At 38.3% G+C, this 24,001-nt stretch overlaps 1 protein-coding gene across 4 annotated transcripts; it reads left to right on the top strand.

Annotated features, from left to right (window-relative positions):
- Positions 1-493: 493 nt before the first annotated feature.
- slc4a5a (solute carrier family 4 member 5a) lies at positions 494-23,993 on the top strand. Of its 4 annotated transcripts, XM_055511769.1 has the most exons (27): positions 2,652-2,973; positions 3,606-3,917; positions 4,844-4,902; positions 5,763-5,975; positions 6,807-6,936; positions 7,121-7,281; positions 8,723-8,875; positions 9,277-9,399; positions 10,155-10,210; positions 11,560-11,717; positions 11,824-11,911; positions 12,952-13,106; positions 13,391-13,522; positions 13,628-13,802; positions 14,990-15,123; positions 15,978-16,249; positions 16,584-16,618; positions 16,794-16,985; positions 17,478-17,591; positions 17,765-17,926; positions 18,554-18,732; positions 18,896-18,968; positions 19,593-19,661; positions 21,310-21,483; positions 21,881-22,048; positions 22,142-22,200; positions 23,538-23,993. In XM_055511769.1, the coding sequence occupies exons 3-27, from the start codon at positions 4,845-4,847 to the stop codon at positions 23,701-23,703; spliced, it is 3,399 nt and encodes a 1,132-aa protein (XP_055367744.1). In that variant the 5' UTR covers positions 2,652-2,973; positions 3,606-3,917; position 4,844; the 3' UTR covers positions 23,704-23,993. The 4 variants fall into 4 exon arrangements, with proteins under 4 accessions (XP_055367745.1, XP_040928283.1, XP_055367746.1 ...); XM_055511770.1 differs by lacking the exons at positions 2,652-2,973; positions 3,606-3,917 and adding an exon at positions 494-667 and having other exon boundaries at positions 8,723-8,854; XM_041072349.2 differs by lacking the exons at positions 2,652-2,973; positions 3,606-3,917 and adding an exon at positions 494-667.
- Positions 23,994-24,001: the final 8 nt, after the last annotated feature.

Genomic DNA, 24,001 nt, shown 5'->3' with positions numbered 1-24,001 from the left:
CTTGCAGCAATGGCCTGCCACCACATGAACTAAGTAAAGGCCTCTACGCCTGATGAACTAGACCCACTGCTGAGGGGTTAATTTCAAAACTTCTCTGGCCGCCCACTGAGCGATACCAGAACAAAAACAAAGAAAACACCACGAGCCACAAATGTCATTTAAAATAATTTAATAAATTGAAAAAAGCATGACCTCAAAAACTCAGGCATTCTAAAAAACACAAATACAATTTTTAGAACTTAGAATATAGCAGGCTAAACAGAAGCAATGTCAGCCGTGTTGTATAATGCGTATAAAATGTCTATATGATAAAATGCAGTGTGTCAGCGCCGCATCCTTTTATCACTTTTTCCACACTACCATATATTGACCTGCTGGTACAGTATATTGAGGGATTTTCAGTGGTTGGTGTCAACCTTAGTGTGAAACAACTTCCTGCCTAGAGCTCTCTGCTGAGCCCTAGTTTGGCCATTATTGAACCCGTCATGAGCGAGAGAGAGCAAGAGTCACATAGCAACAGCCAGTCACAGAGACAAAGAGTGAGGTACCGACTTTGTACCATTCAGTAGTTTGTTGGGGCTCCCCTGGCAATGTTTGCATCTATGCGACACTTCAAGCAGCCAAGGCCGTTTCTCCCTATGCACAGTCCAGCTGACAACTAATCCAGGTAGGCTGACGTTTTCTTTTGTCTCACTGTCTGATCCTGTTTTGTTTCTACCTCTGCACTTTTATTGCTTCTTCTGTATTTCTGAGCTCTTTAGTTTGCACTCCTGACAATGCTATTCAATTTCTCAGTTTGTTGAGATAGATGTGACATTTTAAATTCTTAGTTTTGCTTTTCTTAGCTCCAGGCCTGGCATATGCAGAGGACTGTAACACAGTGACGGTGGGGGGGGGGGACCATTAGATGTGTGAACAAAACACAATCTGCAAAACTCACATGACAGTATAATAATTAGGAAGAAAATTAGGTTTATTTACAGACCTTTTAAAAGTTTTTGATAAGCTGTCTAGGCATATACTGAAAATCTTCCACCTTTTTTATGTCTACATACATGAAAATGCAAAACTTTAAATACAATACAATAAAATACAATTTAATATTTGTCTATATATATGAAATACAGTAGCCTTGACCAAATGCCAGAGCACATGTTAACAGATTGGCACAGTTTTTCTGCAGCCAGTGGTACATTTACTGCAGTTTTATGCTTTGATTTTGCTATTGTTCAGAGTCAAGTATGAAAACTTTACTAAACTACATTGATTGTTTAGCTGAAGGTACTGCACTTCTTATTTTTATTTTTCATGGTGATTGTCACACAATACAGAGTTTTGTGCTTTCATCATTTTGAAAGAGTAATAAAGTGTAGTATATTAACAATAAAGTGTGTTTGCAAAGCATATGATCATTAAAGTATAGTACAGCTGTGAGTAGATGCAACACTGGATTTCAGTCCAAAACTGTTAGTCTACACAAAATAATCCTTATATGTAACAAAGTATTTATGCACTGTTTAGATACCCACGTGTGCCATATATGTTACCCTGTGTGTGTGTGTGTGTGTGTGTGTGTGTGTGTGTGTGTGTGTGTGCATCTCTATTAAGCAATGAAGTCAGGGTAAGCACATCGATTAGCCTGTGAGGGGGGCAGCCTGCGGCTCTCAGTGCAGCTGCCCACTGGGTGTGAAGGACACTGATGTGACAGCACTAATTACAGAGGCAGGAAGCCACCACAAGCATTCCGAGCAGCTAGACTGGGTTATGTTGGGCCAATAAGCCATCAAAACTAGTAACTTTGCACTGTTAATTCCTCCTGTGTGGAATTTATTTTAAGAATGTTAATGCTATTTCCAAAATTAGATTATTATTCAAAGGCAAACTTTATAAAATTATCTGTGTGTAGTATTTTAATTTTGTTGGTTTTGTTGTTGTTGTTTGTTTTTGCGGCTTTAGGAATGTTAAAACCTATATTTGCTAAAAAATTGTTTCTCCCTTTTCTCTCACCCTTGAACTAATATAATCTGTAAAATATTCTGTGTTCTGCTGTATTTCAATACAATGTGATGCATAGTAATGTCTCAGCTACTAATAATTATGATTGTAACCTATGGAAAGATATGTAGGAACTAACTTTTAGTTGTTGAGATTTGATCTTGAATCATGCATTTGTGTTGATGCACACACAACAGGACAGTTCTCACGGTGTCAGTGTTTCCCACTGCATCTGGCCTCGAGCAGTGCAAAAAAACACCCTAAATATGGCTGGTAGCTTTCCTTGTTTGAAATACTGCCACGGGCAACAAGTTTCAACAACTTTCACATGTGTTTCGGATATGCACATTTCCATTGACTTGACGGCGCCATTAATTATTTTCCCATTGATTAGGATAGTAAGCCAACATGCAGGTCACTGAACAACAGCTTTGTTATTTAGCAACCGGAGGCTGGTACTGCTAGAACTGAACAAATAAACACATGCACATGTTGTAAATCACTGTAAGTTACCAATTTACTTCCACAGGACAAAAGATGCATCAAGATAAATGCCAACCTGTCTCATGAAACACAGTTTTATGTTGCATTTGCCACAAACATTGTACAATCAAAACAGTAAAAATGTAACTAGGTTTTTATAACAGAAGCATAATAGTTTGGTGAGGTTAAAAAAAAGGTTCTTGTTGGTTGTAAAGAATTTTCACTTGTTGATCTAATAAGCATGAATTGTTTTCAACTAACAAGTCACAACTGCGCATGTACACAGTCCCTGATTATACTGTACAGTACGTAAGCACATGAAGCGGGAATTGAAGTTTCCGATAGATAAGATCCGATAGTGGTACCAACTTGTTTGCCAACAACAAAAAGAAATAGAAGAAGAAGAAGAAGAAGAAGAAGAAGAAGAAGAAGAAGAAGAAGAAGAAGAAGAAGAAGAAGAAGAAGAAGAAGAAGAAGAATTGTGTACTGTTTTTGGTAAGTACATAATAAATACCTGTTCACATTTAGTACTGTGATAGCTGATTAGTAAATGTAGTCAACAGATCTATCTGAAACTTGTTAACTGTAGTTGAACATGCATGTTGAACTACTTATGAATCCTACAGAGGATCTTTCTTAATGTAGATGGAAAAAGGTTGACATCCAAGGTTCAATTTCTCAAAAACAAGCTTCTAAAGTAAGTGAACTTGAAAAACACTGACCCAAGTCAAACAAGTTTTGGCTCCATGAAAAACTTGTTGGGGAATATGCATAACAGAAAAAATACCTTTATCTTTCTTCTGTTTTTTGTATTGCCTGCATTTGTAAGCAGCTACCAAAGTGATACTGTATATCTACTACATATTTTTAATTTAGGCCAGGGGTGTCAAATTGAGGTCCTCAAAGGCCACTTCAAAACTATTGTTTTTTAATATGACTACTACTGCAGTTGTTAATGCCAAGACTGAACAAGATGGTGAATATGGATCTGGCAGAGAACATTTTTCTCAATATTTTCTTAATTTTTATATGTTTTCCACCAGGTGCTCTTAATACTCAATTCATTTTATGCACATAGATGGTATTTATCCTTCTTCACATCACCTCTCTTGTATTTTATCTCACAGGACACAGACCTTGAGGAACATAGTAACATGGAGCACATGGATAAGTGATGGAAGTAAATGAAGATGATCCACATGGCATTAGGGTCCTCAATGAAGTTGTGGAAATCCTAACTGGATTGGGCAACATCACACTTACTTGTGCACTGTTATTTGGTCTCATTCATTGTGTGGATCTAAGCTACCCAGCAGAGCTCCACTTTTGATCCTACAGAAGATATTTCTTAATCCAGATGGAGAAAGGCTGACACCCAAGGTTTAGTTTCTCAAAAAAGAGCTTCTAGAGTAAATGAATGTGAACAAAAACTGACCCAGGTGGAGTACAATTTTTGCACATCTTACGTGGAGAATGCATATTATTCATGGACACAATTTCTCAAAAACGTATTTGGAAAATGCAAGAATAAAATAGATTGATCCAGGTCAAAGATGCATTGTTGGAGGTCTGTACATCTTGGCTTATTTGGACAATGCATGTTATTTAAGGCACAACCCCAACAAAGCATGAACTTGACTGATGACTGGTGCAACTCAAACAAATACACTTTTGGAGTTATGTATTAAATGTATTAGGTGTGTTTTTAAAAGGTTGAACTGTTTGAGTGAGTTTCCCCACTGAGTTTAAAATCTCATTTCAATTGACAGAAAATTGACAGAGGTTTTCCCCAAACATTTGGAAATATATAATATCTGGAATGACTAAATTCAAAATTTAGAAGATTAGGAATAGGTACAGTTATGAAATTACAATACAAATATTTGAATTTTACATTACTAAAATGACAACTGTAATATGGGTATTTTGCGTTAACCGTTTTAAAGCAAGCATTTGCGTTTGCTGAATGTAAGAATGTGCTCAGATGAATAAAATATTTACAGAAATTCTATACAGTATGTAGTGGCTTTGCATATTGTTAATATCTTGCAAACCTTTTGAATTTGACAAACAAATCTCACTGACACAAGAAAACATACTATAGATAAATATTAGTTTATTGAACAGTGATTTTAGGAAAACAGACAGCTACAAACATTTACTGTAGATACAATAACAATAACATCTTTACAGTATGTAGTGTTCAATTAACATGTTTAAGACATATTTTATATTATTTTATGATAAAATCATGTTCATTGAACATTTATTTATTGAGTGATGTTATTATTATTATTATTATTATTATTATTATTATTATTATTATTATTATTATTATTATTATTATTATTTTCGTGTTTGTCAGGATGGATCACGGAGACAGAGCAATGGGAGTCTCCCATCTTCGCTATGAGGAAGAAGAGGGTGAGTATGTGTGAACTGCAAGCTATAGCTACAGTATATCATTGGTTCTTCAGAGTTACAAACAGGAATCAGGTCACTGTAAGGTAGTTGCTTCATCTTAAACTAATACATTCTGGCTGCTTTCTCTGTTTTAATTTGCTGTGAGCATGTGGCTGAATGGGTTGCAAATGAGAAGTTAAGATTGACATGGGCCTGTGTGTGGTTGTGTCTGTGGATGTGTACATAAGGGAATTGATGCATGTTTGTGTGTATTGACAGTGTCTTCATGCTGAGCAAAAGGTTAGCAGGTTGCATCCCTTTACAGAAAATCCAATATCAGTTTGTTGTTTAGTTATTCCACATGGAGCAGTGCATTCAGCTTCACAGCAATGCCTTAATTGCACAGGGGAAGCTCAAACTCACATCATCAACCTTTTTGTGGCAAAACAGGGATTTTAAAGCCAAATCCAAAATCACACGAAAGCTGAGCGCTGAGCAGTTCTGAATAAGACTTGATTTGATTTTATTTGTGACTGTGCCAACAGAAAATGTTGCTGGTGTTAATAAGCAGAAATGAGAAACATAATTTTGTTAAACATCATTTAACATTCATCGATAATCCCCCTCTGAGTATTTGAAATTAAAAAATACAGACATCACCATCAGTGACCAGAGTCACTTGTTGCCAGTCAACCATTTTAGGCGTGTTCATCAAGGCCTTATTAAACTTTTGGAAGAGTTGTATTAAAGCTTCTAGCATTTACAGTGCTTTTACAAAAGCTTGTGCTGGTTCTTAGTTCTGCATTTGGATGAGTACAGCCATATGTACAATGTCATGTGTTCTTATTTAAACATTTAGGGAACTTTCATATTGTCCTCAGACCATCAGTCAATCTACATCGGCGTCCCTGTTCCTCGAGGATACCGTCGCAAACGCAGGCGACGGCGCTCCAGTCGAGAGCTTGCTGACATGGACAGGGACAGGCGCTACAGCCAGCTGCAGCACCCCGAGCAGGACCAGTACCAAGACATAGACGTAGAGGAAGGACTCATGGATTCCAATGAGCAGAGTCTCCAAGACATCAGCCACACAAGTGAGCAAAAGCCCTTGATACGTTTTAAGCAAATGTTGTGCTGAAGGTTTTCCCTCTGCTGCAGTCATACATTACTGTGTGACTGCAAAGGTCATAATACAGTCTGCTTCATTCTTTAGGTATAAGATAAATAATGATGTAATGGTTAAGATCATTCCCTGGGTTCGCTATATAGTAGTAGTCTCCCATACGTCTCTGGTCTCACAATTAAGCTTGACTGTATGTTACACCCGAGGTGGCATTTGTTCTAAGAAATTCACACCACCACACTACCATTGTGGTTTTATTTCACCCCTCTAGCTCCTGGTTTTGATTTGATTCGGCTTCCCCCTTAGCAGCTTTAGCAGCATGCGGTTCACACGCAGGCAATGAGAGTATTTCTTCTGTCTCAGGTTGGAGTGAACAGCCCTGCTGAGCACTGTTGCTTTAGAGTTACAGGACTTTGATTGGGAACGTTATGTCCAAATGGCTAAACAAAGGCAGCACAGTACACACACACACAGGACCTACAGTATGTATAGTAGGAGTATGACAGCTGTAAAAATGTAAATATGGAGCTGAGGTGACCCTCTTTAGCCCACTATAACTGCAAATGCAAATTTGCATTTTTGCATTTTACTGTTATGGTGCAGCAGCATTCCTGAGCATAAGCTCTCTGTAGGCATGCTGCCAGTTAAAGCATTGTGCATTTTTGGCACTGGGGTGAAGTCAAGTGGCAATTGCAGCAGACAGATAAAATGGTAGCCATTTTTAACATTTAACAGTTTTTATAATCCTTTATTGGATGATATCACACAGTGGAAAAAATATATATTATTTTATTCCATCAAGTGTCTCCAGCAGCAGAGCGTCTACGTTACATCCTGAGTGAAGATGATTATTTGCCCACGCCGACGCTCTTCACTGAAATGGACACTCTGCAGCGAGAAGGAGACGAGCTGGAGTGGAGGGAGTCTGCCAGGTACTGTAGAAGACCCCAGTCACACTAACACACACTTGTGCTGTAGTCATGTCTGATTCAAAATGAAACCTAATAAGACAAAATTCAAACGCTGAGACCTATCAACAACATGCACGACTATGTAAGACCAAAACACGTGTCCCGCAGCAGCTCTTTTTCCTTCCTGTGTGTTTTGGGGATTCAGGTGGGTGAAGTTCGAAGAGAAGGTGGAGGAAGGAGGGGAGCGATGGAGTAAACCACATGTGTCCACGCTGTCACTGCACAGTCTTTTTGAGCTCAGGACTTGTCTCCAGACAGGAACAGTGGTGCTGGATCTGGAAGGCTACTCACTGCCTCAAATTGTTGGTGAGGTTTTTTCAGTACTTGTTTTTTGCATCTGTACCCACTAGTCAGTGTGCTGACAGTTTTTTGCCACAGAGACATATTTAGCCGAGTTTGCTGTATACAGGTGCATGCTGGAAGTAACATCGGCTACAGAAACTTTATATCGCTTTCAGTGGACGTACAGAAATCATGATTACTTTAATCCAGCTTTATCAGACACAGGTGTGCTTCTTTTATAGCATGTGATATTTATCAACCTTCGATGTTTAGAATATGAAGAATATGAATTTAATTATGCTTGTTTTGTAGCACAAATTGCCAATTGATGGTTTCAGCACCTCCCACACTTCTCCTGCAGCACAAAATCAATAAAGTAAGAAGAACAGAAAAGCAATCAATGACAGTGTGTCTCAGTTGGCAGCAAAATTAAACCAGCAAAATGTTTTATTGAGCCCTGGATTCCAGGTAATTGTCCACTACCTGGTCACGTGAAAGACAGAACAAACACAAAGCTACAAACCACAAAACATATACAGTAATGAGTCTTTCCTAATTATAATCCTCACTTTACTTGGTTACTAATCATAAAGTTTAGTGCACTGTCAGGAATAAATTGTTTATGTGAAGCAAACAGTAGCCATCCCAAGCCTATAGGGATAGCTACAATATGTAGAAAATTGTCTGTCGGGGGAAAACCTTTTCAGTGTTTTCATGGAGCGACCTTACAGTGATTGTGTTTAGTAAATCGAAGGACATTTAGATGGATGAAAAACTCTAGAGGCTTGTTTGTGTAACTGAACACATGGGCTGCAGGATAAAGATTAAAGATCACACACAGGGATACATCAGTATCCATGGCATGGGAGACCTCTATCAATATGAATACGGTATTAACTCAGTGGCATATACTATGATTTTAGATGCGATATGCTGCAATCAAAACAACATCTTTTCGTATTCAGTGGATATTTTAACAGAACATGCTTGACTCTGCTACAGTACCTGCAGTCCACATATGTCTGCTATTTAGAAAAGTCTCTCTGTTTTGTTAACGGTGCCATTCTTTCCGAGTGAAAGTGATGAGCTGGAAGCATTGGTTATAACTGTATGTCATTAGAAAATGCCTAATTGCTGCACAAAGGTCTCTAGTGAATATTGGAGCTAACAGGAACTCAAACAAAACTGTCACCATTTATGCACAAACACTATCTGCTTTTCTTAGGCAGACTGGGAATCTGCATTACTCAGTTTCAACAGGGAAATCTACCAATACAATCCTTTTTACACTAAGATATTATTAATAATAAAATAATTATATTATTAGTATATTCAAATTAATGAATTGTCTTATAAGATCATCATATATATATATTAAATATAATGGATATGCACACTCTAAAGTACAGAAGGATATCCACGCACCATCCTTCCTAATGTGACAGACAGATGTGTCGTTTTCCAGATGACATCATTGAGAGGCAGATAGAAGACGGCATGTTATCCCCTGACCTGAGAGAGAAGGTCAGTTTTGTTCTGCTGAGGAAGCACCGACACCACACCAAGAAGCCAATCCATCGCTCGCTAGCCGACATCGGCAAGTCCAACTCCTCCACGAGTGAGAATCATTATCAATAGCTGCAGCAAGTTGTCATCTAGCTCTGGCTGAACACTAACATGATTATGAAGTAAGACTTTACAGACTTTGAGGCAACATATTTTATGGCTCCTACATGGAAGTACATGAAATAACATTGTGCTTCTCTGACATACATAACATCATTCTGCTCTCACATATGAATTAGCATATATATATAATGTATTACACAGATTTGACTCACAAACAAAAGCAGTCGTGCAGGCAAAAAACTCATCCTCTACAGGGAAAACATTAGTGTTTGATGAGTTAATTACCACATTGTTTTTTAGATGAGCAGGACACATGCTGCTGCATAAGTTACTCCTGACTCCTATCCCGTTCTTTGTATGTGAACGCTTCTGCTTCCCTTCTTTTGCTAGATCGTACTGCTGGGCCCCGAAGTGGACCAGCACCAGGGTCAGGTTCAGGGCCATGTGGCAACTTCAATCGATCCACAGAGGACCTCCGAATAAAACAGCAGTCTGCTAACTATGGCCGCCTACGTAAGTGTCTGTTAAAAGCTTCTCATAGCTTCTCTCAGTTTGGACAGTAGATTCAATTTGCTTTGATCTTTGCTCATTACTGTTGTTTGATCAAAGCAAACTAACACACCAGATAATATTTTGTTTTGTAGCTCATTACACACTTGTTATTACACAGTTATAAATTTGTTATTGCACGCGTAATGCGAGGCGAAAATGATTTCTGCTTCCTGTGTTGGTTTTTCGCATTTCATTTCACACTTGATATTATGCAGCTCATTACACAGTTATAGATGTGTTGTTATACGTGTGTAATTATTATTTTTTTCTTTCCTGTACCTTTTTAACATCTCATTAGAAACTTGTTATTACAGTTATAAATATATTAATACACGCATGTAATAAGATGTGAAAATAATTTTTCTCAAGGTAGACTCAGTATGAGGTGAAATAAAAAGAAAACATGGAAACTATATGTTTGAATGTCTAAAAGAACATTTTGAAACTGAAAAACTTGTTTTTTAATCTTTTTTGAACATTCAAACTTATCAATGTTTTGAATTCTGCACCTAATTTCCCCTCACATCTTAGAGGCCTTTGTAGAAAGGGTATGGTGTCTAACCAGGAGTTCGAATTTCTGTCTTTATAGAGTGAGGGCTGGTTAATGTAATTTGTGTTAAGGGAACACAGCTCAAACATTCACACGTTCTTTTCAGAAAGTAAGAGAACATAAAAAAAATGTTATAACTGCAGGCTTATTCACTTTTGCCTTGTAGGCCACGCACAGAGTAGGAGCATGAATGACATTGCAGATACTCCCAGCACAGACCAGGTATGTTCTTATTGTGTGTCTTAACTGCTTTAATCATTCATTTTATTAGACAAGTTTTGGGATCAGTGAAGTGTTCTTGTCGATAGACCAAAATGTATCTAAATAGATACCTCTACAAGGTACTATACATTTATTTTCCACATGGTCCCTTTCTGTTAATATATATAAGATATGTTATATGTGATCTAATCTAATCTGTTGTTGGAATAGACTGTTGGGATTTTTAACAGACCAAGCCAGAATTAAGTGTCATTCACTCAGATGATGCATGCAAATATAAAAGAAAATAATGAATGGGTTTGTTTAGAAGTGCGTGCTATGTGATGGGGCCTATATTTGTTGGTGCAATTATTAGTTTGTTCAAGTACCCCTGTTCTGAATTCAGGCCCATACAGTAGGTCACATGTGACAGTGGACAAGTAATGGTTTGTTACTAGGTGTGCTTAACTGTGTGTGCTACATTGTCTGTGTCAATACTGAGTATTGAGTTGTCACCATAAAAATCATGGATCGCATCATCTGGTCCACGTGCGTAGCTCTCACATGTAGCCACAAATTCAGGCTGTGGATTATTGGCACAGCTCCTATTGAGCGTTGTTGTTTTTTTTCCCTCACACATTAACAAATGCACTCACACAGGATAATATATTTATTTCATAACATTCTTACCTACTTAAGCTACTATACAGTGCGTTGGTTAAGTCCATTAAACAGAGAGTGCGTGTAATGTTAGTCCAGATTAAAATCTCAGGATTCATTTTAAAACGTAAGAGCTGATCAGAATGCAAACGTGTTCTGACTGACAGCAACATAATTTATAATGATTAACTAACTACTATGACTAACCCTAACCCCACTGTATGAAACTTCTAATATCAAATGGGACATAACGCAAGCACAGTTTTAAGTACTATCAGAAACTAAAAATGCTTACAATGTTCAAAGTTTCAAGGTTACAGAACCTAAAACAGGACACTTGCTGGTATGTCCAGGTAAATAAAAATATTTTCTGGTTTTATATTGTGGCTGTAAAGTGTTTGTGTGTCAGTGTCTCAGCTGTTAGATTATTTTGTTGATAATTTCATTTCCCAATTGCACTTACCATTATTACTATCACATCTGACAAAATCTACTGTATATATCATCACTTAGTTAAATATAGAATCTATTTTATCTACTTGGTGGTTATTTAAAAAGTAAATTAAAAAAAAATCTTTTAACAGTAATATAAAACCCTCAAAACTTCAGAGACAAAAAATCTAAATTAAATATTAGGAAATGTCTGTAGGAATGGCAGAGAATACGCATTTGGATGCTTCACTATGGTTTCTTTTTGTCACTTTCTGCAGTTGAAAAACAAATTCATGAAGAAGATTCCCAGAGATGCGGAGGCATCAAACGTTTTGGTGGGTGAAGTGGATTTCCTAAACAAACCCTTTGTCGCCTTTGTCCGCCTGGCCCAAGCCACAACACTAGGAGGTCTGACTGAGGTCCCTGTACCCACCAGGTAATGTGATTTGCAACACGCTTAGCCTGTTGCAGGCAAAGGAAAGCTGTGATACAGGCTCCTGCCATGCTTCCAAATGTTTTACATTCATCTCACCACTTTACAGATTCCTTTTTATTCTCCTGGGGCCTCAAGGTAGGGCCAAGTCCTATAATGAGATCGGCCGAGCCATAGCAACCCTGATGGTGGATGATGTAAGTATGTGTCATTACATTTTCAAAATGTGTCCATGACAGGTCAGCACATACAGAAATCTGCAGTTAAAGGTGAGCTGTGTGTGAATGCGTGGTAAGCTGGTGAACCATTGAGATACCTGCTAACATCATCTTTACACAAGTGATACTGAGTCCCCATGGTATAGTAATGAAAGTATTAATTTCATTTCGATTATTTCAATTTCACTTTATTTCTTTTTAAAAGGAAGTGAACTGTGTCATTATAAATTTAAAAACATGCAGTGATATTATAAAAATCAAGCTGAACCTGTTTAGATTCAGGCACAACCTTGTCAGTCTCGATTGCAGAGCAAACATTTTTCTAATGTTGTAGCATAGTTTTCAGTATTACTTTCTTCTTATTATATTATTTTGATCTCGAGTGAGAACCTGGTGATTCTCAAGTGAAGTTCTATTTTTGCAATCCCCGTGTCATGTCTCATGTGGATGGTCATGACCACTGTGGGGAAGACAAGGGAACACCTTGTGTTTCTAACCCCACTGGTCAGCGGGTTGAAATATGTCAGTGAACTCTCATTTAGACTTTCATGGTACTACAACATGTGGCTGAAAATGTGGGTTTCATTGAAATATTACTTTCACTGGCATTTGTGCAATTTGGTAAACTCTCATTAGAATGAAGATTTAGCTGTGACAAGTTGTAATTTTCCACTATTAAGGGGTCATAACCAAATGTACAGTAAACATCAATAAGGAAATACAGACAAGAAACAATAACTTATGCTGGGACAAAATTACACTTACAAAATGAGTAAATGAGTGTCAGTTCATTGAGAAAAATGTGAATGTCTGTGCCAGTACATCCTGAAGCAAATGCAATTTATCCGTTATTAGTTAGAAAAAGGACAGTTGTTTTTTTAATCCTGTCCAACTGAGGTTCAGAAACTGCATAAAGAGGAAAGCGGATAATAAAAAGTAAACATCTCTATTTTAGTCTGTCTGATTACTGTTGACTTTCGCCACCACCCTTTCTCTTTACCTCTATCCTTCTCTCCAAGCTCTTTAGTGATGTAGCCTACAAGGCAAGGGATCGGGACGACCTCATTGCAGGAATAGATGAGTTTTTGGATGAAGTCATTGTGCTTCCACCTGGGGAATGGGATCCTAAAATCCGCATAGAGCCACCCAAGAAAGTCACCTCAGCTGACAAAAGGTTTGATTTCCTTTCTTATATTTTGTGGTACAATGTTCACCTAAACCCTTATCACAAATCATCTGTTCTGACAAAGATATAAACTTAACAGCGCAAGTACATTGTTGTTAGATATTGCATAGGTTATGTTAAATGTTAGGTTTATTTAGTGAAATATTGCTTCCATGTCAGTACAACCAGCCACACTCTTAGGGTTAAAATGTCTCTAAAAAAAGCCCTAAATAAACACAATAAAACAAATTCCTCTATTTTGGTTTGGTCTGCTGCATGCTTCTTTTCTGTAGGAAGTCAGTATTTTCCTTGAATGAGCTTGGGCAAATGAATGGAACAGCTGGGGGAGGAGGGGGAGGTCTGGCTGAGGATGAGGAGATGCCAGAGCAACATGAGCTTGGAGAGGAGCTGGCGTTCACTGGGCGGTAAGTAGTTCAGGACAGGTTTCAAGATTGTGCTTAACCTGACGCTGGCAGATGTGAAAAAAAACACTTGACAAAATCGACAACTGTGTTGTACATGTATGACAGGTTTTGTGGGGGTCTGTACCTGGACATTAAGAGAAAACTGCCGTGGCTGCCAAGTGACTTCTACGACGGTTTCCACATCCAGTCCATCTCTGCGGTGCTCTTCATTTACTTGGGCTGCATCACCAATGCCATCACTTTTGGTGGCCTACTGGGAGATGCTACTGACAATTACCAGGTACACGACACACAGTGAAATGGGGGACAAGAACTCCTACTTATATAATTAAGAGTCATCCACCTTGACCAGTTCAAAAGAGTTTCTGACTAAATAAAACATTCATATTAACCCAATACTCCCCAGGCCTATTTTCTGAAACCAATAGCAACAAAGGTCAGTACACCCTCATCATATATGTCTGCTTCCATTCTTAGATGACAGACTGAATCCTTTTGGACATGGTTGACAACACTCTTGGGCAAATATGTACAAATACTTAGCTTCTCATTTAGGGTTCTTTTTTAAATCCTTCTAAGGTGTTTAACTGGATTGAAGTCAGGGAACAGGTATGTTTTGTCATGTAGGAAATCTGATCTGAACCTCTGGACTTGAATTATTTTGGTTTTACAAGCTTGTTTACAAGCAAATCATAGTATGTGTATTAATTCTGGCCAGGTCCACAATGAACAACTGGTCTAAACCTTATCTGATCTGATCCAAACATATTTATTTTGAAATTGTCTGATCACTCACTGAAACAACACAGATAATCCTTGTGCAAATTCAGAAGTGCTTGCTGTGCTGTAAATGTAATTTATTGCCCACGGAGACTTTTGCACTCTCCTGTCTCACAACAAGGTTTCTTGTTCGTTCCAGTAATTCCGTGCCAAGTTGAGCCATGTTGCATTTGTCACAATCCAGACCAAAATTGAAAAGATGTAGTGTTCACTGGTTCTTTTATAATATTGTTTGTTTTCCATCTTTTTTTGTATTAAGTGTAGTTCAGTATTGATCTTCTATTACACCTGAAAGTTACAGCTACAACACAGATACCAGAGTCGAGTTCCTTCACCTGCACATTTAAGCCAGGAAAATTGATTGCAGTTCATCGAATATAAACCACAGTGCTGCTGTAGATTAAAACCGACTGGCATCAGAATCAGGAAACTCAAGTGTAATCTATTTATTAGATTAGCTGTAAAATATTGTCAGATTTTACCCATATTTGTCTTTTTGTGTCAAACTCATGACACTGTTTCCTTCAAGTTCATTCATAACCAATTTTGTTTTACCATCGACATTTTCTCTGCGTTTTTTCCTATATCATTGTTCTTATGCCCGCAATCTGCTTCTGAGTTTATAATATTCTATAATATGCTAAAGTATATTGTCTGTGACCTTGTATCATCTCTCGCCATCAACAGGGAGTGATGGAGAGTTTTCTGGGTACTGCTCTGGCTGGCTCTGTTTTCTGTCTCCTTGGCGGTCAGCCCCTGATCATCCTCAGCTCCACTGGACCTATCCTCATCTTTGAAAAACTCCTTTTTGAATTCAGCAAGTGAGCCTCCTCAAAGTGAAACAATAATGCAATAAAATGGTCCAGACATTCCTTTTATTAACAGTTAGAGTTAAACACAATCCTGTTATTGGGAGAAGCAATAAAGGCTTTTTCTCTGCAGGTCACGGCATCTAATAAAAATTCTGTTCATTGATAGGTTTGAGTTTAAAATGTCTCTCTCTCTCTCTCTCTCTCTCTCTCTCTCTCTCTGAATTTAAACAGCAAGTACATTTTTTGAAGATCTCATCTTGAAACTAAAAGACATTGGCAATGATATGGTCAAATATTTACCCTCTGGTAATTTTAAAAAACAACTTTCAATCCTATCCGCTTGCTTTATAAAAAAGATCATCCTCAGATCTTTTGCCACAGGGGTTCATACATGTAGGCATATACTGTACTTTACTTTATGTTCTAATGATAAAATTACATGGTTTATAAATATAAATGGTTTTGAAATTAAACTACATTTTTTTAATACAATATTATACATAATCATATAATGATGATTTACTGTAAATCTAAATGAATAGCAGTAAACGTTGTACCATTAAGTATAATCAAGTTTGTTTTTGGCATATGCTTTATACTGTAACTGATAAGGTGTAATGTATCATTACAACCTTTATAACCTTTTTTAACCTACATTTCACAATATAAGATTAAAGATTTGTCACTAATTGACCTGTTATTTATTATTTTATTTTACTAAACAATTTACAGTATGGACATTTAGGGATATGTTATCACCGCAACTTATATTTTACGTGTTCGCTACAGTTGCGATTTTGTTTTACAACACAGCATTACAATTGTTAAGTGTTAATTTACCTAATTTTTTCTCACTCTCGAAGCAACAACGCCATAGATTACATGGAGCTGCGTCTGTGGATTGGCATCCACTCCTGCCTGCAGTGTTTCATCCTGGTAGCCACTGATGCCAGTTACATCATCAAGTATATGACCCGCTTCACTGAGGAGGGCTTTTCCAGCCTCATCTCCTTTATCTTTATCTCTGATGCCATCAAGAAGATGGTGGGCACTTTCAATTACTACCCAATAGACACCAGCTTCAAGCCCGACTACATCACCACGTACAAGTGCGAATGCCTGGCCCCAGACCCAGGTGAGTTCACGTACAGGCTCAAGGAGATACAGAAGGGTTCATGCGGAGCCAGTTTGGCTGTAGTCTGGTTCTCTACTGTAAATCACTTTACCATTAACCTGCTAGTTTTTTAATTGATTTCTGTAATTGATTTGTCTCTTATCTGTTTTTGCCATGCACAAACTACTTCCTTGCCATATCTGAGTGAGTATCTCTTTGGACCTTCCACTGGCCTCTGCCATGATGTTGTTTTGCATTTTTGCAGTTTTTTTTCTTTTTGTTGTTCATCACCCGATTGTCTCATTGCCTTCCTATTGTTCATAAACAGTGGCCATAATGATCTTCAATGGTCTAGTTCCAATGCCGGATAACAGCTCTAATGTCTCTGGGGTAAGTGTTTATTTTCATGCACCATATTTTGGTGCATTGTGTTTCAGGCTGAATGAAGCCTAAACGGCAGCATTGGTATAAGAACAAATGGTTCACAGCTAACCCAGACGTGTACTTTGTCTGACAATCGCTTTGCTCTTGTTTTTCTCCTGACCATTAACCACCACCGATCCAGTTGAATGTGACAGCTCTGGACTGGAGCCAGCTGAGCAAGAAGGAATGTCAGAAGTATGGAGGTTCTTTGGTGGGAAAATCCTGCATGTACACCCCTGATCTGGCTCTAATGTCCTTAATCCTTTTCTTTGGCACCTACTCCATGACCATCACCCTAAAGAAGTTCAAGTTTAGTCGCTACTTCCCCACAAAGGTGAGCTCAGTGAACATTCTCTGCATCTACTTCAAATTTTATTTTGTGAGGATTTCTCAGGCAAGTGTTTAACATCATTTTTACCAAACCCTGTAAGTGAGGATATTATCATTAGTACAACTGGGACTTCTAACGCAAACACTGCCTGTCAATTAAATACATTGCAGTCTGTTTGGCTTTTATAAAAAGAATAAAATAAAATAGAATCATTTTTGTCTCTTACAGTGTTTGTACTACAAGACACATGTGACAAAAAACATTTTCTGCTGATTTTACAGCATGGTCAGCAATCTTTTGGTGTTTAGGTAACTTTAGCCTTTATTTATTTTCCCTTCTGTGACTCATGTCTAACATGAATAATAAAACAAAACAAAAATAATCTAATCTTACTTTTTATGATGCTACAGTAAACACAACCTTCTAAAACCTTCCCATCATTTGTTTTATTTTTATTGTGTGTTCATTCCACCATTTATTTTTCCCCTTTGTCAGCTGAGGAAACTCATCAGTGACTTCTCTATCTTCATGTCTATCATGACATTTGTGGGGCTCGATATGCTTATGGGACTTGACACTCCTAAGCTAATTGTCCCAACAGAATTCAAGGTAAAGAAAATCAGATTTGGACTTATTCAGAGTTGCTTTTACAAAGTCACAGACTGTAAAAATATATAAACATATTTGTACAATCTGTACAAATATAAAAATATGTTGCCTCTATATAAAACATTATAATAAGGATGAAAGATTTTTTTTACTGGTCTCTCATCTTCCACTAGCCTACTCGAGCTGACCGAGGCTGGCTGGTGATGCCTTTTGGTAAGAACCCATGGTGGGTCTACCTGGCCAGCTCTGTCCCTGCCCTTCTAGTGACTATCCTCATCTTCATGGACCAGCAGATCAGTGCTGTCATTGTTAACCGCAAGGAGAATAAACTTAAGGTTAGTAATTAAACCCGACTTGGAGGTTTATGCTTGAACTGATGATAAAACAGTTATTTTAACAATGTTACCAGATGTATTGTAGTGCTATTTGACTTATTACATTTAAAGTGGTAAAGATTCTTTTTGAAATGGCTGAAACAATTGGTAGCCATCCTGGTAGCTTTGTCAATCTAGGAACAATTGTCTGGTGACCACAATTTTATCCTCCAGTTTGGTTTCACCTCACACTTGTAAAGGATAGACCTGTTATGTGGACAAAAGTAGGTGAGGACATTCCAACTCCCAGAGAAGCCAAGGAAGAGGAACCCAGGCAACTAAACATGGCTCATAATATGTGGCTAAATCAGGTGGGTCTTTTAGCAGGTTACCAAGGCTAATGGAACAGCCTGGTGAATTCTTACTTGGCTGATGTTTCACACCCACTCACTACTCCCTCCTGCTTTTGTCCACCTACTGTAACAAACCTATGATTTACCAGTTTGAAGTGTGACCAAACTGGAGGATAAATTTGTGGTCTCTGGCCAAGTTTTCTGACTTGAAAACAGAAGCAAAGGATTCCAAGTAGTCTATTATTCAAATCTATTGTTTCCAATTAGAATCATTTGTGTGTGGTTAACTTGACAGAAAGGGTGTGGCTACCACCTAGATCTCCTCTGGGTTGGTGTCCTCATGGCTGTCTGTTCCTTCATTGGCCTGCCTTGGTACGTCGCTGCCACTGTCATCTCCATTGCCCACATTGACTCTCTAAAGATGGAAAGTGAGTCAAGTGCTCCTGGAGAGCAACCTCAGTTCCTTGGAGTCAGGTGAGTCCACGCAAATAAAGAGGAAATAATCCCTTCAGGCTGCTCCTGGGGGTGTCATAAAAACGCAGATACACTCGGCAGTTAAAAACAATAAGAAACTCTGTAAAACTGACACTTTATATTTTTATAATTTGATGTATTTTCATCAATGTTTTGTTTCCAGAGAACAAAGAGTTACAGGGATTATGGTGTTTGTTCTGACTGGAGTGTCCATCTTTCTTGCACCAATACTAAAGGTACGACGTGTACCCTTAGCGTTAAGTGTTGTCTGTGTACTTGTATTGTTGTCGTGCTGTTGCTCTAACATTTATTTCCATCATAGACAATATGTCATTAAAAAACACACATGACGGCATTCCATACACGAAGGGAAGATATTTTCTGTACAGTAACGTTTGAATCAGATGAATATTACAATTTGGACAGAGGCAGTTGAAAGCTGTAATACAATTATTGTATTTATTTTTAAATGTATTATATTTATTTATAAAGGTGGGAAAAATGTGGAGAGACAGGAAGGTATCAACAAAATACATCTATCAGAGAAATCCCAAAGTAACTAACTAAATTAAATTTGCTGTCTGTGACCAGAGAATTAATTACAGCAAGTAAACCTCATTTCAATATCTGACAAGGAAGTTCAGTTTTAATAAACAATCTCTAGTTCCTGAAGTGGACAATATTTTCATGTGAATGAAAATTAAAATACATAAATGAGTTGGTGTAACAACTGTTTCTTATTGTACTTTTTTAGGTAGTTATAAGAACACTTATTAAACACTGCAGGCCTTTATATATGTATCCCAGCTTGTTTACTGCCAAAACATGATCATGTTTTCTGTCCTTTTCATCATTTGTAGTTCATACCTATGCCTGTGCTCTACGGTGTTTTTCTCTACATGGGTGTAGCCTCCCTCAATGGAATCCAGGTAGGATGTGTGTCAGCTGTTGATGTCATTTATTATAATAAACTTAATTACTATGGTGAGACATTTTGGCCAACATTGTTTCTGACCCCTTCATTAAAACAGAACCAAAAGGCTTGAAATGCACAGTTTATTTACATTAATGATGTATAATAATAATAACCCTGATTTTCAGCGGCACAGATAAAAAGAGAATCTAAGAGATAAGAGTTAGAACACCTTAAGCCAGGGGTGTCAAACTCAAACCAGTCCCTTGCTGGTTTTCCAACTCTCCTTTCCCCAGAGTCTGCTGATTATGTAGATCAGGTGTTGACACACCTGTTCAAGGTGATCAGCAGGGAGAGTTGGAAAACCAGCAGGGACAGGGGCCCTCGAAGAACCACGGTTTGACACCCCTGCCTCAAGCAAACAGTGGACCAGCAACAACAATCACAGCACAGTCACCAAATGCTCAAAAAACAATAGCATTAAATCCATTAATCTTCCATCACTTTTGACGACCTCTGAACCACTCATTCACGTCGCGTGTGTGGTCTCATTCTCTAGCGAATGTAATGTAATAAAGCGTTTCGCACCAAAACATGGTATATCCACAATGGTCCGAAAAGTGTTCTACTCCAACTCCTGGGTGAAAAATAATTGTCTTCCACTTCTGACAGCCATAACTTGCTAAATTTAAAACCGAAACTAAAACAGAGGATCAAAGATGGAGGCTGTAAACTTTAGGTTTCAAATGAGGCCCAGCACGCTGGAAAATGCCCAAGTATGCGGTAACCAGGGTTACCCCTGGCCAATCATCTTCAAGTTCTTGAGAATCACCTCTCCCCCACTTCCAGGCATGCAGTATCACTACAGTAAGTGCTGTATGAAAAGCCGTAGTGCATGTGAGACTGCACAGAATGCGTAGATATGCGACAGGAGGGGGAGGGGGCGCTCAGACAACTGTCTCCAGTCAGGTCAAAAGGCCAGAAAGTGAAGCCTGCTCTTTCCTAAGTATGAATTATTGTCCCAGATTGTTACATGTAAGCTTCTAGGTTACAGTGAACGCTAATATATCATTATAGGGTCATTCTACAGCCTTCTACAAGCTTTTATTTGAACCCTCTCTGGCGTCTGTAAATTGATGCAGGCCAGAGCTATTAGGGTTACAGGGCCCAGGCGGAGTGGGGGGAGCAGAATGAAATATTATACATTTATAAGATATAGGTCCCATATATTGTTTTTTAACACTATTTGATTTATTTCTTTATATGGGTGATACTTGATTGTATTTAGGGGAAAAATCCAGGCAGGGTGGAGATTTTTTCTTTCTCTGTGTTCTACAGTGTACCGTTTAGGTCTACAGTAAATCTGACAGCTGTGGTAAAAACTACTCCTTTCCAAAGAGCCAAAGCTTTTATATATACTCCAAATGGTTGAAGCTTTCATTTGAATTCAGATATGTTTCCCAGGCGTCTGAGCCTTGGAAGCTCATGATCTACTGTAGCAGGTGCTCCTGAACAACGTTTCTTTGAAGCACTGCACATCCAAGCCGAACTAAAACTCACACAAATCTCTATTAAAACAAATCATTCATCATTTCGAATCATTTACACAACAGGTCTGTACGTAATTAACCTTTGTCACTCAGATTTTAGCTTGTTTTCCACAGTTCTGGGACAGGATTAAATTGTATATGATGCCATCCAAGCACCAGCCAGACTACTCTTACCTGCGCCACGTTCCTCTGAGGAGGATACACCTGTTCACTCTGATCCAGATCATGTGTCTGGCTGTGCTCTGGGTCCTCAAATCCACGTTCATGGCTATCATCTTCCCTGTCATGGTACGTGAACAACCTGACTGCAGGACAAAGACACTTCATTTAGCTACTGAATGCAATGTCGTTGCAGAACACATGAAAGCTAAGCTCTGTGGGAGCTGTCAGAAAGGTGCTCCTATATAACACAATACACACTAAAATCTATAGAAATACTCATAATGTATATTATGGTGATGTAAGCAGCCCTTTCTCATGATAACATTAGTGTCAGTTTTACTGGGTGTAAATATAAAATATGAACTGATCTGAGTTCATCAGGTATACCAGTGATTCATGCTAATGTCCTTTACAAATGCCACCCAGCTATATCATATGCAGACCATAGCTCAGACATAAGATGAATGTTAATGGGGCCTAGAATCAGGCTGTATGTCAGTGTACATCTGTGCAAAACCTCCAGATCCTGGGTCTGATGGTGGTCCGAAAGATGCTTGACATGGTCTTCTCCCAGCATGATCTGGCCTGGCTAGATGACTTACTGCCTGAAAAAGAGAAGAAGAAGACAGACGATGACAAGAAGAAGGGAAAGGACAAGAAGAAACCAAAGTCAGACGACAGCGTGGAAGAGGTAAAACCTTTAGACCTCTGGTGCCCCCTAGTGGGATAGTCGATTATTGCCCAGTTTCTGACGATAATGTTTATTGTGTGCGTTTGACTACAGGACAAATACCAAGCCTACTCCAACCACTCACCCAGCTCAGAGTCGGATTTAGATCGCAGGTACTGTGTTCTCAAACTACACATCCCCTACAAAGATCTTGTACACCCAGATATTTCCCAGTCTGAATGGGGAGCTCGCTGTCAGCCTGCTGCTACACAGAGTGCTCCTTAATACACAAACACAACCTTTTGTATTCTTGTGTATGTAAACATTTAGTTCTTTTTACATTTAGTTCTGATCAGTTCAATTAGTTTCAATTAGTTCAATTATTTTTATTTTTTTGGAATACATTATACGCTATCACGTCTTTATCCACAACTGGAGACATTCTTTACCAGACCAGTGTCCCTTCAGGGCACAGTCTCCTCTCCATGCTCTTTAAGGCAATGCAGATCATGGAAATGTTGTAAATCGTACACTCATGCTCCTACTCAATCTGCTGTACATTAAACACCTCACAGAATGTAAACTGTACTGTACATATGTTACAGTTTTTCATTCCCTGGCTGTGGCCAAAATACACTCACTGAGGTGAAAAGTTGTACGTTTAAACTCATGTTTTTCATTTTGTATGTTTAAAAGTTTGTTGTGTAGATTAATGTAATGCAGAACTGAAATAATGTGTTGTACATCTAATGCACATTTAAATCACGTAGATCAGTTAAAGTGTATAATCATTCACATGCAACAAGCATCATCATTTTGGTTGTTTCTTTTTCATCCACTGTTTTAAAGCCCAGTTGTCTTTCTCTGTACCCTCACTTTGAGCTGTTCACTGAAAATGTTTTCCATAGCGGTGCAGCCTTTACTCACTTTGCTAGACATTTAATCAAAATTACTTCAATGGACTGTTTTGGTTTTGCTGGAGGTTTGAAGGTTCAAAATACCCCTAGTGTCTGCATTGCTTTGAAAGAGGCATGGTTTGGAAATGACAGTAATTATTGATAAAATTGACTTGATTTGTAGGATGTTATTCAGTGTAGGTTTACACCAAAAACATCAGTTTTCTTAAAAAATAAAATATATAGTATAATAAAATAAATAAATAAATTTCAGCCGTGAAAATAATTTTTTTATGTTTTTATATTTTGCCAACCGTTTTGGCAGTTGGGACAGGACAAATTTTGCTCAGACTGAATCTATTAAGCTGAGTTTCTTGTCTGTGCATCACTGCATCCACTAACTAAATGGATTTAAATAGACCCAAGTCGAATGATAAACTATTATTAGAAAGTAATGCTTTTCTTCTGTGGCTGCTCATCACTGATATGAGATGTTGTAGGTTTTAGTTTGGGCCATAATGCTTCATGGCCTTCATGGCCTGTTCCTTTGCCTGATCACCCCTCAGTGTCTTTGGCGGTCCATGTGTATGATAACTAGAGCTTGCACTCCTCAGCATCACTCTCCACCTGAAGATCTCCTGTCCATCATCTCCGGCGATGCCTATGGCCAGAGGGTTGGCCTGTCCTGTGCCCCAGGTCAAGATTGAGATGGAATCAGACTATGACTCAGACATTGACCCCCATCGTCCTCGGGACATGAGCAGTGAGACCACGTTATGAAGATTAGACACAAGCTAATGTCTTGCTGACAGAACTGCACACAACCTTGTGTGGCCTTGGCTACGGAATGCAGACAGGGCTCATCAAGACACAGTATAGGGTGGCACAGCCCGACAGCTGTGTGTAAACTGACACCAGACTGACTTTTTGGGACTAATGCAGTCAAAGCACTTAAAATGTATTTGCTAAATGTATCTACTTTAAAACAACTGCACTGTTGGATAAATGTTGCTGTACATGGTATATGGAAAACTGAATATAATTATTTATTGTAAATAACCGTAAGGAAAGAGAAAAT

The sequence above is a fragment of the Betta splendens genome, chromosome 9 (genome assembly GCF_900634795.4).
Source record: "Betta splendens chromosome 9, fBetSpl5.4, whole genome shotgun sequence".
Lineage (NCBI taxonomy): Eukaryota > Metazoa > Chordata > Actinopteri > Anabantiformes > Osphronemidae > Betta > Betta splendens.
The sequence above is the reverse complement of the archived record's forward strand: the minus strand, read 5'-3'. Positions and strand labels throughout refer to the sequence as shown.

Coding starts and splice junctions, on each gene's coding strand:
- slc4a5a (XM_041072349.2), top strand. CDS start 4,845: ATGGATCACGGAGACAGAGCAATGGGAGTCTCCCATCTTCGCTATGAG. Junction 11,718..11,823: donor GAGGTCCCTGTACCCACCAG/GTAATGTGATTT, acceptor ACCACTTTACAG/ATTCCTTTTTATTCTCCTGG. Junction 17,592..17,764: donor TTGTCCCAACAGAATTCAAG/GTAAAGAAAATC, acceptor ATCTTCCACTAG/CCTACTCGAGCTGACCGAGG.